Consider the following 17,626-nt stretch of genomic DNA (forward strand, 5'->3'; position numbering starts at 1 on the left):
TCAGTACTACTTATTCAGATATTTGGCGATGGCATAGTATTCAAATGAAACATTCCAAGGCCATTTCGTACAGGTCTAGAAAAGTGAGATTTTATAAGGTCGGAGATTTACCCCTGAAACATTAAACTATGACTAGTACCAATAGGACAAGATACAGATGTGTATGTGATTTCATGGTCGGTGCAACTGGCAGGTCTCCCCCTCCTCCCTATAAATCTCACACTACCAATAACCTCCCAGTATACATCTGTAAACCAGCCATGTAAATTCTGCCTGAAAAATTCACCACAATCTCATCCAATACTCAGGACATTTCTGCTCTTGACGACCAAGGTACACAAGTGCATATTACTTTTCTCGACAAGCAATTTATTCAAGGAACACGAAAACTTGATTAACCTTCCAAACACACAATCTTTCATTGATTAACCTTCCAAACACATGATCTTTCATTGATTTATGTTCTGTACACTCAATATTCTATCAAGATTGCATATGTACATTTCCCAGCCTGTGAGACATTCATTATTTAAATATAATTGGAGTTTGGAGTTTGGGATGCCTCAACTATATATGAAGGAATGAGTATTCCTACTTGAAACCATTTAAATTTAATCTTATAAAAAAGTTAATATGTTAATATCTTTGTTTTATCAAACAAAACAGCTTCTGATCTCTCTGAAGACTGATACTATTCTTGTCCCTGCAAAAAACAAAAAACAAAGCCTACTTATGACTTTGATAAAAAGCCACTTATTACCCAGATAAATGGGCATAAAAACTACAAATGATAAGAAGGACCAAAGTGCTTACTTCAAACAAAAAGAAGAAAAACCTTGAGAAACTCTAATTATCACAGAGTCTTATCAAGGTGTTACTATTTTAATTTTGTCTGGTGCCGATGATTCTGTCTAGGTCTGTGATGTTGGGTGGAATATTTACCATATCAGGTCCACACGATAACTCCTACCTTGGTTTATCAGTATTGTAGTTAGACATTGTTCCTGGTGATGTATCCACACCCTATAGAACATTTAGTGTGGAGGCATGTGGTCAGAGTTATAGGTAAGACGACCATCAGCGAGATATTAGTACACCATCAGTATATTATCAGTGTAGTATCAGCATACTTTCAGTGCAGGATCAGTAGGCTATCAGCGCCAGGTTTAGTACTAAAGACGAAAAGTCTTGTTACACCAGCAGGCTATCACAGCAAGTACTGACAATATCAACACTACACAGTAAGCCAGTTGTCATTACAGAAATTAAGGTGAAGTTATCATAGCAAAAAGGCCAAACTCTGTGCAGCAGGGCCTACATTGTCCCGGACAAAGTGACCAATCTAATTCTTACCTATGGTGCTGTACAGCTGATCACGAGCAAATTAAACTCTTCATTAATATCAGGGGTTAATGAAATAAGACTCTTTCATTTTAGCAGAAGATTTGACAGCTTGTCTGTAAACTCTGACTATTAACACCTGTATAACCATCCTTATACTTCAGCAATGGTCTCCATGAAGATCTGTATCATTTCTGTGGTATTTTCTCCTCGTTTTGTCATTCTAATGTCAGTATTCTCTGTTGTTATTTCCTGTATTTGATTCAGGTCAAATAATTCACAATTACAAGTGCTGTCCTGACACATCTTATTTACACAGAGTTTGATCTGTAAACATCCTATGTCCACATCTGTGTATGTAGAGACATATAAGGTCCCTTAGCTTACAGGACACATTCCTGTATTTCCAATGGGACTGTCCACCCAGAGTATCATCCCTGAGATGGTCACACTTATCATTCCAGCTATACACACAATTATCTGTATCACAGATACACAGGTATTCCATTCACCAGACCTGTAACAGGTACACACTGACGAGGTCTTGAACTATCTGATCTTTCATGGTCATCATAGGCAGACTATATTTGAATGAAGACTTATGGTAACATTGAGTACTTGTGTAAAACCTTCCCTAAAAGCCCAAAATCACCATGCTGATTCAAATTCAGTCTAAAACGTTTTATCAATGAAAAACAGATTGAAGGTAACAAGTAATATCAACACAAAATCCTTCTCTTTTTTTTTGTGAATGAATATGTCAAACATGAAGTGAGCTCCAATCCAACCTCTACCCAATAAAACTCTAGATATAGGACACCTCTACTCAATAAAACTCTAGATATTGGACACCTCTACTCAATAAAACTCTAGATATAGGACACCTCTACTCAATAAAACTCTAGATATTGGACAACTCTACTCAATAAAACTCTAGATATTGGACACCTCTACTCAATAAAACTCTAGATATTGGACACCTCTACTCAATAAAACTCTAGATATTGGACGCCTCTACTCAATAAAACTCTAGATATTGGACGCCTCTACTCAATAAAACTCTAGATATTGGACACCTCTACTCAATAAAACTCTAGATATTGGACGCCTCTACTCAATAAAACTCTAGATATTGGACACCTCTACTCAATAAAACTCTAGATATTGGACACCTCTACTCAATAAAACTCTAGATATTGGACACCTCTACTCAATAAAACTCTAGATATTGGACGCCTCTACTCAATAAAACTCTAGATATTGGACACCTCTACTCAATAAAACTCTAGATATTGGACGCCTCTACTCAATAAAACTCTAGATATAGGACGCCTCTACTAAATAAAACTCTAGATATTGGACAACTCTACTCAATAAAACTCTAGATATTGGACACCTCTACTCAATAAAACTCTAGATATTGGACACCTCTACTCAATAAAACTCTAGATATTGGACACCTCTACTCAATAAAACTCTAGATATTGGACGCCTCTACTCAATAAAACTCTAGATATAGGACGCCTCTACTCAATAAAACTCTAGATATAGGACGCCTCTACTCAATAAAACTCTAGATATTGGACAACTCTACTCAATAAAACTCTAGATATTGGACACCTCTACTCAATAAAACTCTAGATATTGGACACCTCTACTCAATAAAACTCTAGATATTGGACGCCTCTACTCAATAAAACTCTAGATATTGGACGCCTCTACTCAATAAAACTCTAGATATTGGACGCCTCTACTCAATAAAACTCTAGATATTGGACGCCTCTACTCAATAAAACTCTAGATATTGGACACCTCTACTCAATAAAACTCTAGATATTGGACGCCTCTACTCAATAAAACTCTAGATATTGGACACCTCTACTCAACAAGAGGCCCATGGGGCCTGCATCGCTCACCTGGTTGGATTAGGCCAAATGTCAAAATAATGTTCATATTCAATTTGTTTTATTTGTTAATCTCTAACAATGCTATATATGGTTATAGTGTGGGAATCCAAACTGCTTTAAAGATTAATGAAGTCCTGACTCTCTAAGGTCTGAAAGACCTCAAGAATTGCTTTTAGAACATGCATTCCTCACTTTATGACTAGTAGTGATTCAAAGGAATTACCTCTATTTCACCTATTGGGCCCCGCCCCTTTGGCCCCTCGGGGGTCAGAGTCACCATTTATGCAAAATCTGTTCTTCTTCCCCAAAGGATGTTTCTAATTAAATTGGGTTCAAATCCATTCATAACTTTATGATAAGTAGCGATTTAAAATAATTACCCCTATTTCCCCTATTGGGCCCCGCCCCTTTCGGGTCAGAGTCACCATTTATGCAATATCTCTTCCCCTTCCCCCAAGGATGTTTCTGACCAAATTGGGTTCAAATCCATTCATAACTTTATGACTAGTAGCGATTCAAAGGAATTACCTCTATTTCACCTATTGGGCCCCGCCCTTTTGGCCCCTCGGGGGTCAGAGTCACCATTTATGCACAATCTGTTCCCCTTCCACCAAGGATGTTTCTGACCAAATTGGGTTCAAATCCATTCATAATTTTATGACAAGTAGCGATTTAAAGGAATTACCTCTATTTCCCCTATTGGGCCCCGCCCCTTTGGCCCCTCTGGGGTCAGAGCTACCATTTATGCAAAATCTGTTCCCCTTCCCCAAAGGATGCTTCTGACCAACTTGGGTTCAAATCCATTCAAATCTTTATGACTAGTAGCGATTTAAAGGAATTACCTCTATTTCCCCTATTGGGCCCCGCCCCTTTGGCCCCTTTGCAGTCAGAGTCACCATTTATGCAAAATCTGTTCTTCTTCCCCGAAGGATGTTTCTGACCAAATTGGGTTCAAATCCATTCATAACTTTATGACTAGTAGTGATTCAAAGGAATTACCTCTATTTCCCCTATTGGGCCCCGCATCTTTGGCCCCTCGGGGGTCAGAGTCACCATTTATGCAAAATCTGTTTCCCTTCCCCCAAGGATGTTTCTGACCAAATTGGGTTCAAATCCATTCATAACTTTATGACAAGTAGCGATTTAAAGGAATTACCTCTATTTCCCCTATTGGGCCCCGTCCCTTTGGCCCCTCGGGGGTCAGAGTCACCATTTATGCAAAATCTGTTCCCCTTCTCCCAAGGATGTTTCTGACCAAATTGGGTTCAAATCCATTCATAACTTTATGACTAGTAGCGATTTAAAGGAATTACCTCTATTTCCCCTATTGGGCCCCGTCCCTTTGGCCCCTCTGGGGTCAGAGTCACCATTTACGCAAAATCTGTTCTTCTTCCCCCAAGGATGTTTCTAATTAAATTGGGTTCAAATCTATTCATAACTTTATGATTAGTAGCGATTTAAAATAATTACCCCTATTTCCCCTATTGGGCCCCGCCCCTTTGGGGTCAGAGTCACCATTTATGCAATATCTCTTCCCCTTCCCCCAAGGATGTTTCTGACCAAATTGGGTTCAAATCCATTCATAACTTAATAACTAGTAGCGATTTAAAGGAATTACCTCTATTTCCCCTATTGGGCCCCGCCCCTTTGGCCCCTTTGGGGTCAGAGTCACCATTTATGCAAAATCTGTTCTTCTTCCCCCAAGGATGTTTCTGACCAAATTGGGTTCAAATCCATTCATAACTTTATGACTAGTAGCGATTCAAAGGAATTACCTCTATTTCACCTATTGGGCCCCGCCCTTTTGGCCCCTCGGGGGTCAGAGTCACCATTTATGCACAATCTGTTCCCCTTCCACCAAGGATGTTTCTGACCAAATTGGGTTCAAATCCATTCATAATTTTATGACAAGTAGCGATTTAAAGGAATTACCTCTATTTCCCCTATTGGGCCCCGCCCCTTTGGCCCCTCTGGGGTCAGAGCTACCATTTATGCAAAATCTGTTCCCCTTCCCCAAAGGATGCTTCTGACCAACTTGGGTTCAAATCCATTCAAATCTTTATGACTAGTAGCGATTTAAAGGAATTACCTCTATTTCCCCTATTGGGCCCCGCCCCTTTGGCCCCTTTGCGGTCAGAGTCACCATTTATGCAAAATCTGTTCTTCTTCCCCCAAGGATGTTTCTGACCAAATTGGGTTCAAATCCATTCATAACTTTATGACTAGTAGTGATTCAAAGGAATTACCTCTATTTCCCCTATTGGGCCCCGCCCCTTTGGCCCCTCGGGGGTCAGAGTCACCATTTATGCAAAATCTGTTCCCCTTCCCCCAAGGATGTTTCTGACCAAATTGGGTTCAAATCCATTCATAACTTTATGACAAGTAGCGATTTAAAGGAATTACCTCTATTTCCCCTATTGGGCCCCGCCCCTTTGGCCCCTGGGGGGTCAGAGTCACCATTTATGCAAAATCTGTTCCCCTTCTCCCAAGGATGTTTCTGACCAAATTGGGTTCAAATCCCTTCATAACTTAACAACTAGTAGCGATTTAAAGGAATTACCTCTATTTCCCCTAATGGGCCCCGCTCTTTTGGCCCCTCTGGGGTCAGAGTCACCATTTATGCAAAATCTGTTCCCCTTCTGCCAAGGATGTTTCTGACCAAATTGGGTTCAAATCCATTCATAACTTTATGCCTAGTAGCGCTTTAAAGGAATTACCTCTATTTCCCCTATTGGGCCCCGTCCCTTTGGCCCCTCTGGGGTCAGAGCTACCATTTATGCAAAATCTGTTCCCCTTCCCCCAAGGATGTTTCTGACCAAATTGGGTTCAAATCCATTCATAACTTTATGACTAGTAGCGATTTAAAGGAATTACCTCTATTTCCCCTATTGGGCCCCGCCCCTTTGGCCCTTCGGGGGTCAGAGTCACCATTTATGCAAAATCTGTTCCCCTTCTGCCAAGGATGTTTCTGGCCGAATTTGGTCAAAATCCAATAAGAACTTTTTGACTAGTAGCGATTTGAAGCAAATGTTGACGGACGACGGACGGACGGACGACGGACGGACGGACGGACGGACGGACGGACGGACGGACGGACGACGGACGGACGACGGACGCTGCGCCATGACATAAGCTCACCGGACCTTCGGTCCAGGTGAGCTAATAAAACTCTAGATATTGGACGCCTCTACTCAATAAAACTCTAGATATTGGACACCTCTACTCAATAAAACTCTAGATATTGGACACCTCTACTCAATAAAACTCTAGATATAGGACGCCTCTACTCAATAAAACTCTAGATATTGGACACCTCTGATCAATAAAACTCTAGATATTGGACGCCTCTACTCAATAAAACTCTAGATATTGGACACCTCTACTCAATAAAACTCTAGATATTGGACGCCTCTACTCAATAAAACTCTAGATATTGGACACCTCTACTCAATAAAACTCTAGATATTGGACGCCTCTACTCAATAAAACTCTAGATATAGGACGCCTCTACTCAATAAAACTCTAGATATTGGACACCTCTACTCAATAAAACTCTAGATATAGGACGCCTCTACTCAATAAAACTCTAGATATTGGACACCTCTACTCAATAAAAGGGGCGATCATTCGAGATATTGGACAACATTGGAATTATTTCAGATATCAGAATAATTAATTTCTATATTAAATTTTAAATACTTATTACCTGGAACATTTCCTGATTAATTTTCAGCTGCATTGCAATGAAATTTATTTTGGAAAGGACTTAAAAATTAAAGATTGTGGACACCAAAATTTTTTGCTGTTTTCAAAATGATCATATGGAGGTTGTGTGACATCCTTCCCTGGTGAGAATAATCACACATTTTCATGTCCATTACTGGGGAGATAATTCCTGGAAGCTCTCATTGACACGTTAGTAATTATTTGGCATTGAAATATACCATACTGGTACACAGGGCCATCAAATCAGCCCCGGTATGTGACCTTAAAATCTATCTGACAGAGATTAATACAGAAAAAAATCGGCTCTTAATGTAACAATAAGCTTAATAGTCCATAAAACATTGATAACATATGACAAAAATGCATTTTGCTTGACTTTTTTGTGAGCTGTTACAGGGGAAACATTTGTGATTTCCTGTTTGCTTGTTTAGATCCACACAGTCCTGTTTCACCATTAGTCCTGCCATTTTATAGCACCATAAAACGGAGGAGATTATTTTTATGCAATCTTTCCACACTGTGAGGCCATGTTGGTGTCTAGCCCACCATTATACTTATCTGCTAGGCTACAATCACCCAATACATAGCATAGCAAGTCTGTCGGCCCCACCAGCTAATGGTACTTCATCCCTTGTCAATCACCCGACATCAAAAAACTCACCAAAGTACACCCGTGCAACGAAGCTCATCAATCGGTAATACACGAAAAGTACATAATGTTATGTGTATGTACATAACATCTACACATCATGTACATGTACCTTCACGTTAAAAAATCTATCCTTGCCTCAGCAATTGAGTACGGAATTAAGGCAAATATGCTTCACCACATTCCCCAGGAAAATTGTGGAATCTTAATTTTTTCTGATAAATTTTGTAAGCTTTTCTTCCAAAAATACAAACATTAGATATAAGGTTGTTTTGAATTTGAGAAATTTGAACGTAACATATTAAATATTTGTTACATTATTTAAGAGTAAACACTTACGAATCTCCTAGATGTGAATTTCAGCATTGTCGGTACTATGAACGGACAGAGTCTGACAGAGTCTGAAACTCCCCCAAACAACATCATTACCATAACAATGTCCTATCACATCAAATCTATAACCCAGCCTGTCCACCCTCACTTTGATCATCTCCCTATCATACAAAATACAACCATTAATTTACACCTTTGCATCAGAGAAATCAGAACCATCCTTTGGGCACAAACTGATACACATATGACTGTAATACAATTACTTAACACTGAACATGGAAACACATTGTTGTGTAAAAGATTTATGCAATTATTTTGAGAAAAAAATGATGAGAAAATTGAATTAGCTACAACTGATATGACTAATTGGTAAGATAGGTTACAGCAACTTCTGCTGGACTTTAATCAGTTCAAAGTTCATCTACAGACTAGTCATGGGTATCCAACTTCAAACAGATCCATGGTCCGATTCCAGGAAGTTAGATAACTAGATGGAATGAATTGTCCTCGGCAGGTCAGCAAATCAGTGAGCAATTTATCAGAAAGGAAGAGGTCCCAGGGGACTGAGGATAATCCTACAATCCCTTAATACTCTGTATTTTGATAGAAATAATGACAGGACCACACATGGTAAGGCGAGAAAACCATCTGGACAGGGACAATATGGAGATGGCAACCAAAGGTCAACCATGTTACTCACAGTTACCATGGTACTCAAAACTAGTATAGGTCTGTAACCATGTTACTCACAGTTACCATGGTACTCAAAACTAGTATAGGTCTGTAACCATGTTACTCACAGTTACCATGGTACTCAAAACTAGTATAGGTCGATAGTTACTGGTACCCAAAACCTATCACTAGTAAGGCTTATAGGATAAGACAGACCATCAGTATATTTGAGTATCCTAAGCTATTCGAAGAATTATCCAACATGGAATCTTGGGTCCTTTGGCTCTGTGCGACATCTGGTCATCAAGACTGGGGTAATCCGACTTAACACTACGGAAATGGATCCATATGTTGTCTGGGTCATTATAAAAAGTGCACTTTTTGTCAACGTAACATCTGAGTTTGTCCTTCCATGAAATACTTAAAAGTAACTGGTGCTTGCCGTGGCATCATCCAATATTAAGTTTAAGCTAAAATAAAGTGTGTGTGGCCATCATATGCTTGAGTTCTGTATGAGAACCACATTTAAAACACATTTTCCATATTTTGCACTTGCATCATCGAAATGTTTTAAAATCTGTCACACCAGACATATATACTTATCGAAAAGCAATCCACTCCACATAAGTGTCACATACAATCTCATTTACAACCCTTCCTTACCAAACAAGTCAGGAGAAATGATTGTAAATGTTTTCCTTTTGATTAAAAAGTTAGTTTCTTCTTTATTCCAGTGATTCAGAACAGATTTGTGTAATTTGGTACAAAGAAAAAATCCCTTAAAATGTCACAAGTCTGAGGCAGGTTTGGAGTGGAAGATGTATTGGGTGTTGTTAAGTCATCTGTTGAAAACTTGACAAATAATCAAGTATGCTTGAAATGCAAACAAAAAACAAAAAAGAAACAGGCATAAGTAAACATTGTCAGGGACTGAAACTGTTCAGTATTGCTGTCATATATTAGTTCCTCAAATGTCACTAATCGAGAGTAATTACCTACAGTACCATAAGTGGTGTAATAAGTCAAGGTTTTTACACACTTCCACACTACCCCTGCTCCTGGGGCCACTTCCCCACTACCCCTGTGTCTGGGGCCACTTCCACACTACCCCTGTGTCTGGGGCCACTTCCACACTACCCCTGTGTCTGGGGCCACTTCCACACTACCCCTGTGTCCGGGGCCACTTCCCCACTACCCCTGCTCCTGGGGCCACTTCCCCACTACCCCTGTGTCTGGGACCACTTCCACACTACCCCTGTGTCCGGGACCACTTCCCCACTACCCCTGCTCCTGGGGCCACTTCCCCACTACCCCTGTGTCTGGGGCCACTTCCACACTACCCCTGTGTCTGGGGCCACTTCCACACTACCCCTGTGTCCGGGGCCACTTCCCCACTACCCCTGCTCCTGGGGCCACTTCCCCACTACCCCTGTGTCCGGGGCCACTTCCCCACCAGCCCCACTCATGACCAATTCCCAACAGCCCAACTACAATGACCTCACCCAACAACACGCCCAACTCCAATGACCTCACCCAACAACAAGCCCAACTACAATGACCTCACCCAACAACACGCCCCACTCCAATGACCTCACCCAACAACACGCCCAACTACAATGACCTCACCCAACAACACACCCAACTCCAATGACCTCACCCAACAACAAGCCGAACTACAATGACCTCACTGAACAGCTAAGCCCTAGTCCTCGACTGACAGTTTCAGATTATGTCAGAATTTCTAATTAAGGTACAGAATATGGGAAGGGATATTGCATATCAAAGGCCACAATGTTGAAAAGAGTATCAAAGAGAATCTATGTCAAATTGTAAACATTGTTCCTGAACAGGCTAAAGAGTTCAAAATTTAAATCAAATCCAATTTTATGGCCCTACATCAAAGTTCCATAAAGATCTGAATCACAGATGGGTTAAAGCAGGTTATGTTTTTGAAAAGCAACTCCAAAGTTAGTGGGTGATGGGACATTGTTTTTGAGCTGGTACAATCGACTGAAGGCAAGATTAGGTGACAGACTGGTAAAGTGCACAGTATTCATCAGAAATGATGTACGAGGACGCTGGAAACCCAATACACCCCGCAACTTTATAGCAAAATGATATTATGCAGAAAAAGTGTATGATCATGTCCCCTACTAATTAATTCACAAAACCAAGTCTGTGTTTAATGGTTGTTTATTGTCTAAGCGAGTGTGTGAAGTCAGTTTTAATGGTAAAATAACACTAGAGTTGTTACTATATAATACAGCAATTCTTCCATAGGCTTTCACTCTACAGAATACATTATCTACCATGAATCTTGGTTGGAAAGTGGTTTACAGAAAATCTTTGAACTTCCTTGTGTTAGGGCATACTTACATGGATGTATACTCGGAAACATAAACATAACCAAGATTTTGTTAATGTTACAAGTTCTATTTAAAGACACTGAAAAATGCAAGGAAGGTGTTCAAGATATAAACACAAAATTATGAAATTCTTACTTTAACAAGTCCGTAGATAATAAAAAAAACAACAAAAAAACTTGAAATAAACTAAGAGTCAATTTCATATGTAAACTGATGAGCTAAATTTAGGTGTTAACCAATATCTGTCAAGATACATCTATTTATATCTACTCGTTTCCTGCTGAAAACAAGGATTACCTATAACATTTATAGACTACCAGGTCCATTCCCTCTGGTGAAGAATTCTAGTTATGCACACGTATCAGTAACTAACTGGGTGGTCACTTTCTTACCTGACCCTAGTCTTACTACAATGACCTTCACCCTGTCAAAACTGATCGTTTCTTTTCATCAAAATTCATGGATTCAAATATTAAATAGGTAGCTCGCCTGATTTGCATGATAATTGGAACACTGGTACATTTCTAGGTGAAGGCTGACTTTGATGGACAATAGAATATATAAGTAAGCCGTATAAACACCTGGCTAGCTTCCTGTCAATTAACAGGTAACACTGCCCTCTATATTTATTAACGGTTTAGAATTCACATATTACTTCCATAGGGTTATCACTTCATTCACCAAAGGCCATAGAGTCATTACATACAAGGATTATAGAATCAATAGGCCCACAGATAATCACTCATAATACCTCCAGTATTCCTAACTGACTTCAAATCACAGGGTCCCCATTACTGTTAAGTGTGGTACACTGTTCCTACATTACCCCATGTTGTAGGGAAAGGATTCTGTCTCCACACAACACATGTTACATGACTCAGTAATCTAAAATCAATATTGTTAATTTCAATACAATTCAAAATCAATCAACGTAATTTCATCAAAATTCATTAACAACACAAATGGTTGAAATTTCTATTAATTTCAGTGATTTAATGATATTTATCATTCCAGGTTTTTTTAAATATGTGGATCAATTCTTAAATCGATAGGTCAGTACTACCATCAATCCTTCTCGAGTATACCTGTGGCCTCCTCACACCTGAGAACGATTCAGTACCTGTAGAAGGTGTAAATTAATCACCGTTATCTGTGCCCCACTGCCCTCTAGTGGGCCACTCATTAGAGGCTGGAGATGCTCATTATCAACACCTCCGCTCACTTTATCTGATATAGGGGGCAGCACCCAGATATTCCCAGAGCTGATAAGGCCTTAGGTGACAGTTACACAAAATATATTTTCTTTCTACATCGTTTTCTGTCTTATCTTGGTATCATGTGCGAATAATTATTAATGGAAAATAGCAGGATTTACGACATAGAGGAGAAAACCCGAAGCCCCATGTACTTTTGTTATAGCCTTGTTGTACCCTCTATCTCTGCATGAACAACTTAATTTTTCACCAAGTTTTAATTCCATATCAGGTATGATTATCTCAAAAGAATATTTCTCTTTAAAACTTCCTCAACAATATTTTATGTTTTCATCAATGAGTTTCAGACTTGTCTAGACAGGCAGCCATCTTTCTTCTGATATTCCTGATGTAGAAGATAAACTTGAATCTACCTGTGGTTGTATATTAAGTCAAATAAATCTTAGTAAAAACCAATGCTGATGTGGTCATATGACTTAGCTTAATAATATGCCATTTTGTATCTTTAAACAAAATTAGATTTCCAAGTACATGTTATTACAGAACTCTGTCAAACTTCAAACACCGCAAGAAAAAGAACCCAATGTGTCTCTGGGAAGCTGAATTCCATCCTAAATTCTTACATATTCAAATAAACAAATCAGTTAACAATAATACACAAACTCCTGTGTAACATGTTCATCAATGAATGCCAAACATTTCTATTCTCAAGTGTCAAACAAGCTTGCCACAGTTTCCATGGCGATACAAATAAACTTCTACGCTGCTACAGAAATATTGTAAGGTTCCATGTGGTATATTCACTTTTAGTCTGCCTTATCTTTAGAAATATATTAATTCCAATTCCTCAAAATAAATCATTTACTCTATTTTTATATTCAGATTTGATCTTTGTGATATGAATTTTGATTAAGTTCTAAGAACTGTTATTTCCATTTCAATATCTGAGGCATAGTCTGAAAGTTATCTTGTGATTATCGGCCATTATATATGTAATTACGGGAAAAATTCAATCTGTCCCAGATCCTCTCTTGAGTTTATTGTGTTTGAAAATATAATTTCTATTACATTTTCACAATTTAGTATATACATCTTTAAGGATGTAACTTCAAACAAATATCTTATCCACAATTTATTAATGAATTTCTGTAATATCAAGTCATTTCTCATTTTTTACAAGTGTCTTCCCTGATGAAGTGTACCCTTTGCTATTCCAGACCACACACACATATACCCCTATAACTTGTGTCTGGACCGACACGAGGTACACTAGGAAATCTTCACCTGATAACACCACATTATTCCAGATAAAGCCCTTCACTATCAGAATGGTTTTACTTTGTTTATCCTTCGTTCACAACTCCCTGTATCAATGCAGTGAAAAAGGTAAACTAAGAAAACTTCTAAGGAATAAACCTGAAAAAATGCCAGGATACCATTGTGAACCGCTTTCTTCTAATTCAAAGTGAAAATTCTAGTTTCAAATGATATGTCGATACATTTTAGATAACGTCTTTTTGATTTGAGTAAAATTTTGAGATTAGAATAGAAAGCAATACAGCATTATGTTGATAAATTGTAGGTAACACCAGGGGGCGCTGATAAACTTCAGACACAACCAAGGGCAGATAATCATTGTCATTTTCAGGTTTATCAGAGAGAGAACTGTATGGCATATGTCCAAACATTCTGTTAACCAAGACTAAAGTGTTGTGTAATAGGACTGTACAGACCATTAAATAGGAATTTATGCCTGACACAGACTGCCATTGATGGCCAGCGATGTAAAACATCTACTCTTGTTGGTACCTTCTTCTGCCAAACATACGATTGTATTTAATTCCTGAGATTATAGTCCATACTTCAAACAAACTATCAACTCTATAACAGATGTCATACTGTGTGTCAGTAAAGTTTAGTGAGCGGTTAAGAAACTTTAATTCCAAAAAATATTGAAATTGATGACATGAAAGTGAAAATTACAAATACTGTAGAGTTCAGGGGAAAAGAAGATAATATTAAATTGTTTAGCTCCTGTTTTGCCCATAGCATGGAATTCATGATTATGTTAATTTCAAAACTGTATCACAATCATTTGATAAACCTAATTCACATTCTGTAATGAGGATGGTGACTTAAAAAACTTACCTCACTGATGAAAATGTCCGTCATGCCTTCTTCCACAGAACCATAACAGAGAGTCAGACCCAACTTCTCATTGATAGGGGATCGATGTAAGATCACCTCCTACAAAAACAGGACACTTTGGTAAAAATGGGGAAATTTATGCTTAATTAGCAAGTTTCATAGCTGTATATCTACAAGAAACTCTTGATATTTTAATTACAGAGTTGCCAATGAAATGTCCCAGTACTTATGGAAGTAGTAAACTCCACGTGAAGGATTAGGGCAGAGATCTTACACATTTTACCCACTTGTTGGTATCAACGTAACAAGTGTGTGAAAGCCTGTATCTATCAACCACTTCAGTTTCCGCCAATTTACTCAAAAGTTATTTTCCCATTAGCAGAAAAATAATTAAGAAACATTGTTGACATTTTCATGATACTACCCCTTATTAGAGACAAAATCATTCTTTCAAATTCATCCACGTTATTCTGTTTAAATCAATCATGTGACAGTCCATGGAGTTTCTAACTGACAACTGTTTATTACCAGGAAGGATTTTGTTATTAAAGGCCCTTAATGACAAACTTTTGATTGAATCAGTCAATAGCCTATTTTGCCCAATTCGTAATTGAAGTTACTTCATTACTCTACAACTGGAGTTGAACTGACCAGGGAATTCCTTCTTTATCATTAATATCATACACACAGAAGTAGCAGTTAGTCTGAACTGTACAACAATGTTAAGTCTCCAAATACAAGTCAATGTATCATAATTCACCCTACACCTCAACCACTTCAATTACGTAGTTGTAATTTGTCGGCTATCGTACTTAAGTCTCCAAACATAAGTCAATGTATCGTAAGTCATTCTGTGTTAGATATTTTGTCGTGATTTAACAATCTACAATCCAATATATACTAGATAAATACAATGCTTTGCACTAATAAAAATGATGTGTAATTGTACTATTGTATCAGAACAGATGGGAGAGACCAATTAGACCAGACAACAGGAGAACATCAGAAGGATGGGAAGAGGACAAGGTGTCCACAACCCTTTCACATAAAAGGTAAATATTTACCAAAAGGTCTTCACATTGTTTACTCTGAACTTGAATGCTAATTGAGAAACTGTTCATATGTTAGTGGACAAATTGAAACCTGCTCTCCATTCATTATTAGACACCAACATTATGAATTTTGTACGATCTACTGCAGGTTGTGTGTCAGTCACTATACCTAAAAATCATTGACTAGGTGAACAGATTGGCTTTTTTATTAGAACCCTGTCACAATAGAGTTCAGCCTCAGTCGGCCAGTTAATTGGTTTGATAGAAAACTATTAAACACTTGATAAAGAGGTTCTTCTGTACCTCTAGTTGTCATTGTCTACAGAGCAAACAATAGCGTGTGAACCCTACACCACAGTAAATAAGGATTCTGTGTTTTCTCCTTCCGATATATTTACAAATGACACGTTTGCGAGTAGATCACAAAGGAGAAACAAACAATGATTAGAAAGAGTATTCAAATGTTGTGTAGTATAAATCACCTCCTTACAATTAAAACACATCTCACATCAGTCCATATTCACACCACATGAAAAGCAGGTTCATTGGTAAACGACTTTGATTTCTAGCAGCCAAGATACATAAATCAATGACAGAAACAGCTTTCTCTCTAATGATACATGTATGGGAAACATTGTAAGCCATACTTAAGTACACAGGGCATATAGGCTCACTGAAAGACCATTGACTGTCTCCAATTAAAGCATGCTACTACCGCTAATTAATGGGTACCAGTTCATACTACTAAGTAATGAATACCAGTTACATCTAATAATCAAAGGGTACCTGTCATTATTACTAAATTAATGGACACCTATTAATACTACTAATTAATGAATACCTGTTAATACTCTAATTAACAAATACCAGTTATAACTACTAATTAATGGGTATCTTACAAGTAATAAATGGGTACCTGTAAATATTACTAATGACTGGGTACATGTTAATACTACTAATTAATGGGTATCTGTTATTACTAGTAACGAATGGGTACATGTAAATACTATCCAATTAATGGGGTACTACTAATTAATATTACTACTAGCACCTGTTACAACTAGTAATTAATTGGTACTTGTTAATACTACTAATTAATGGATTCCTGTTTCTACTGCTAATTAATGGATACCTGTTAATTCTGCTAATCAATGGGACACCTGTTTCAGATACCAATTAATAGATACCTGTTAATACCTGTTACTACGGCTAATTAATGGATACCTGTTAATTCTGCTAATCAATGGATACCTGTTAATACCTGTTAATACTGCTAATTAATAGATACCTGTGTTAATACTAGTAACTAATCGATACTTGTGCTACTACCATTACTATTCTACAAACAATTAAAACATTCATGGTATTTCTGTCAATTAATGGATATCTGATGATAAAACATCTCATTAATTATGTGTAAATACATATTAAAGATATTCCGAAGAAGACCTGACAGTAGAGAAGAAGGGCAAATATAAAGCCAGATCCCTATTTAAACCAGACTTGTGCGAAGGAGATGAAGTCTGCCGTTACTTAGATAAAGTGATATCAGGTAGTCCCTCAAGATTTCATCTTCCTGTCAGAATCCTGTTCCATCTATGACATATAGTTTTACTGCAGAAATCTGTCAATAGATCACTGATTCATCAGATAGGCTGTACAAAGCAGGACAATGCTATCACAGAGTGGGGCGATCAGCTGCTATAGTAGGTATTGAGTCATTGATAGAGATCCTACGACACCGTTGGGAGGTAGTTATTGACTGGCATACAATTAATGTCCTATCGTAAGTATACACTTGATACAAGTCACACTTGCCCGCTTCATAAACGACTATTTGCTCCATTATTTTCTGCATTTGATCAGTTCATGTTGTCTCCTCTATTTCTACCAAATCAGATACCTTATATATAGAACATACAGCCCATTGTATGGTCACACATATATTGTGTTTTGGTTTTAATGCAGACTTCAAGACTCTGTGTTGGAAACTGTCTCCCATTCTCCACATCCTTATCCGCCCCGTAATGGAGCATGGCCATGAAACCTTTCATTTTTGTGGCTACAGTAACAATTCAGTCCTAAGTGTCCCGCTGATATTAGCTAATATTGTTGCATTGAAGAAAATTGAGCCATTCAGTACAAACATTTTCATATTACAATTTGCAGTACCTTCACGCTGTCATCCAAATGTGTGAGCTTAAAAGCCAGATAATTA

General features: G+C 38.0%; 1 protein-coding gene across 8 annotated transcripts in view; it reads right to left on the reverse strand.

Moving 5' to 3' along the window:
• The window catches only part of LOC117331919 (E3 ubiquitin-protein ligase PDZRN3-B-like), a 191,628-nt gene that overhangs the window by 24,518 nt on the left and 149,484 nt on the right, over nucleotides 1-17,626 (reverse strand). For all 8 annotated transcript variants that reach the window (XR_004533694.1, XR_004533693.1, XM_033890899.1 and 5 more), the window contains one exon: nucleotides 14,357-14,455. Coding sequence is in view for 6 of the 8 variants with exons in the window: in XM_033890899.1 (XP_033746790.1) it covers nucleotides 14,357-14,455 (99 nt within the window). In the remaining 2 variants the exon portion in view is untranslated. The remainder of the gene's footprint in view (nucleotides 1-14,356; nucleotides 14,456-17,626) is intronic.

The sequence above is a fragment of the Pecten maximus genome, chromosome 7, assembly GCF_902652985.1.
Source record: "Pecten maximus chromosome 7, xPecMax1.1, whole genome shotgun sequence".
Taxonomy (NCBI): domain Eukaryota; kingdom Metazoa; phylum Mollusca; class Bivalvia; order Pectinida; family Pectinidae; genus Pecten; species Pecten maximus.